Below are 2,694 nucleotides of genomic sequence, written 5' to 3'. Positions count from 1 at the left end.
TGTGTACAAATCAATGCTTCAAGTGCTTCCGGCTTGATCGGAATCCGTTTAATGGGAATTTTGTCATCCTTCGCCATTTTATATTTACTGCAATGCGTCATGAAACCGCATAATATAAATGAGCATTAATGTCCTAACAGAACAAAAATATGTTCAATAAATTAACAGATGCTTTGTTTCAAGCATTTTGTATTTTGTGAATGATATAATGATGCTGCTTTCGTCGAATATTCTCAACAAATCGAATTTTTACTACCACCCAAATTGAAATTAGAATTTTGAATAATTCCAGCCATTAAAAGAAGCATTTACAGATGCTGAAGTCAATTGACAACATGCAGGAACTATTTTATAATAAATTATGATATTGTTGAAATAAATGTGCGCAATTGACATATAATAACGAGTAAAGACTCGTCCATTCTTATTTTTTGCGAAATCATTCTGGTTATCAATACATTTCACCTTTTCCCACCACTTTTACAAACTGGTAGTAATTCGTTTTTCATTTAATTCTTTCACCGGCTTTTTTATTTTTTTCGCTACCGACAATGACTTAACTAAACGCAAAAAACTAATTCTTTTCAATTTTTAATTTTTGCTAATGCTTTAATTTCATTTCGATTGATGCCACGCAATATACCAATTCAAATATTTTCAACAATCACTTATGTGCTGATTTTTAATCACTGGATGTGACGCCAAATACAACTGAAAGGAGCTTTCCACTGGCTTTGTTTTAAGTCAGTTAGCAGTCCTAAGCAAACAAACAACTTCGTTACTCAGTAAAACATCTCGCTTAGATCTTGTCTGATAGTGTTTTGCAAATTTTAGATTTCATCAAAAATCACAATTAAAGAAAAAAAGCGCAGACGAAGTGAAGGCGGAAAAACAAGTTTGCCATATTTCTAACTTTGTCGTATTTTATTTTCGATTTTTTTTCGTGTATTTCGTTGCTTTTAAGGAATCGTTTTCTTCCATCTCTTTATTTCTTCTTTCTCAGCAAATGTTTGTCGTCATCAGGAAGAGCTAAAGGGATATACTGAACAACTGGACTTCACCATAACAATTATTTGAATAAAATATATTCGATGGGTTTTTCAAAAACTTTGCATGTTCATCTGTATGCTCATCATTTTCTCTCTTTCCGGAAAACAAAAATTCAACCTTGAAACATTAAAAACTTTAATCCATCACAGATGCGAGTCACGTTTCCTCGCAAAGCGCAACCATTGCTTTGTACGGATTAAATGAATTTTCCGGATCCTTTTATTTTCATTTCAGATGGACATTAGGTCAATAATTATTGTATTGTCTTATCAACGATATTGAATTGACATGCTGCTTTTATGAAATTTTTTATGAGCTCTGAAATGAGACAGTTTGTCTTATGTCAACTGTCAGTGGTTACAAATGGAATACATAGTCGGATCACTCACGATCGCCTCCTATTTCACCTTTCCTCTTGCTAACGAAATCTTTAAATGATTTCATTCCATGAATAAAATTAAAAACGGTCGAGGAGCTTGTACATATCATAGATCCATTTACCATAAATTACAGCATCCTACCACCTGTCAAATCGCAAGCAGATTTCAGTTTTTAACTAACCAGTAAAAGCATGGTTGGCAATGGTCATCTTCTTGAGGAAGTTTAACAACTACTCCGATAACTTGCTGCCATTCTGTGACATTAGAACAAACAAGTCCTTCAAGTTCATTCATGCCATCAGGATTATCAATTGAGCAGACTCATTTTCCGACACTTACAGATATTTCCTTCAACGGTTAATGAAGCGAAAACGTAATCTTTCTTGCAATACTACCATTTGTACAGTGCTAATCATATTTGCAGGAATTTTGGACTGCTTATTATGTTGCCATTCGTTATCACCAAATATTTGATTGTTTTGACAATAATGTAAGTTAAATTATTTGCTCTTATCATATCATTCATTCAGTATACATACTTGCTAATGTTCTCTTTCATTTTCAGTACAATATTATCAATTGCTGGAACGGATGCACAAGTAGCTGTACAAACCGGTTCCTCGTTCAATAACAATTTTATAGGCAACAACGTATGTTTCAAACTTCTTATTAGTTTCAAAGTTTGAAATGTCACATTACTGAAATGTCACATACTATTATGATTATAGCACTTTAAGCATTAGTGCTCATTTAAGTGTCAACTTCCTTTGTAAAGTTTTTTTTTTTATATTTAAGTCGCTGAACAACAATGCTAACGCAATACAGAGATTCAGTGTTGAATTACGTGATCGAAGAGAAGATCAAACTACTACTCAAGCTCCACAAACTACTTCTAATCCATTGTTGCAGCTTTTGGAACAATTCTTTAGGGGTTTTTCTCAAAGGTCAATGTCTAGTGCGGGCTTCCCATCTCTGTCTCAATATGGGTATTATTATCCATACGGAACATATGGTGGTTACTGGCCCTATTCCTATTACTATTATTATTATTATTATGGATAATTGTTTTGTTTTCTCCAAACCTTTGCCTTTGTATCAGTGTGCAGACTTTTAATTTCAAAAAACTGTGCAAAGCTTTGTTTGATTTCATGTTTTATAGCAAGCTATTGAATAAATTGTGAATCTAATCAATGCTAAAAATAGATCAGAAATCTATGCGTCACAAATTATCCTCACCGAAGTCATCGGAGACTTTGTCACAGTT

The 2,694-nt window shown here is 33.1% G+C and overlaps 1 protein-coding gene across 1 annotated transcript; it reads left to right on the top strand.

The window, feature by feature from the left end:
- Positions 1–1,975: 1,975 nt before the first annotated feature.
- On the top strand, positions 1,976–2,609 carry LOAG_14389 (hypothetical protein; the record flags this gene model as incomplete). Its single annotated transcript, XM_003149888.2, has 2 exons — positions 1,976–2,080; positions 2,226–2,609. 2 exons carry the CDS (start codon positions 1,976–1,978, stop codon positions 2,490–2,492), a joined length of 372 nt encoding a protein of 123 aa, XP_003149936.2. The 3' UTR covers positions 2,493–2,609.
- Between the last annotated feature and the right edge of the window lie 85 nt (positions 2,610–2,694).

Source organism: Loa loa, assembly GCF_000183805.2.
Source record: "Loa loa unplaced genomic scaffold supercont3.996, whole genome shotgun sequence".
Classification (NCBI taxonomy): Eukaryota; Metazoa; Nematoda; class Chromadorea; order Rhabditida; family Onchocercidae; genus Loa; species Loa loa.
The sequence above is the reverse complement of the archived record's forward strand: the minus strand, read 5'-3'. Positions and strand labels throughout refer to the sequence as shown.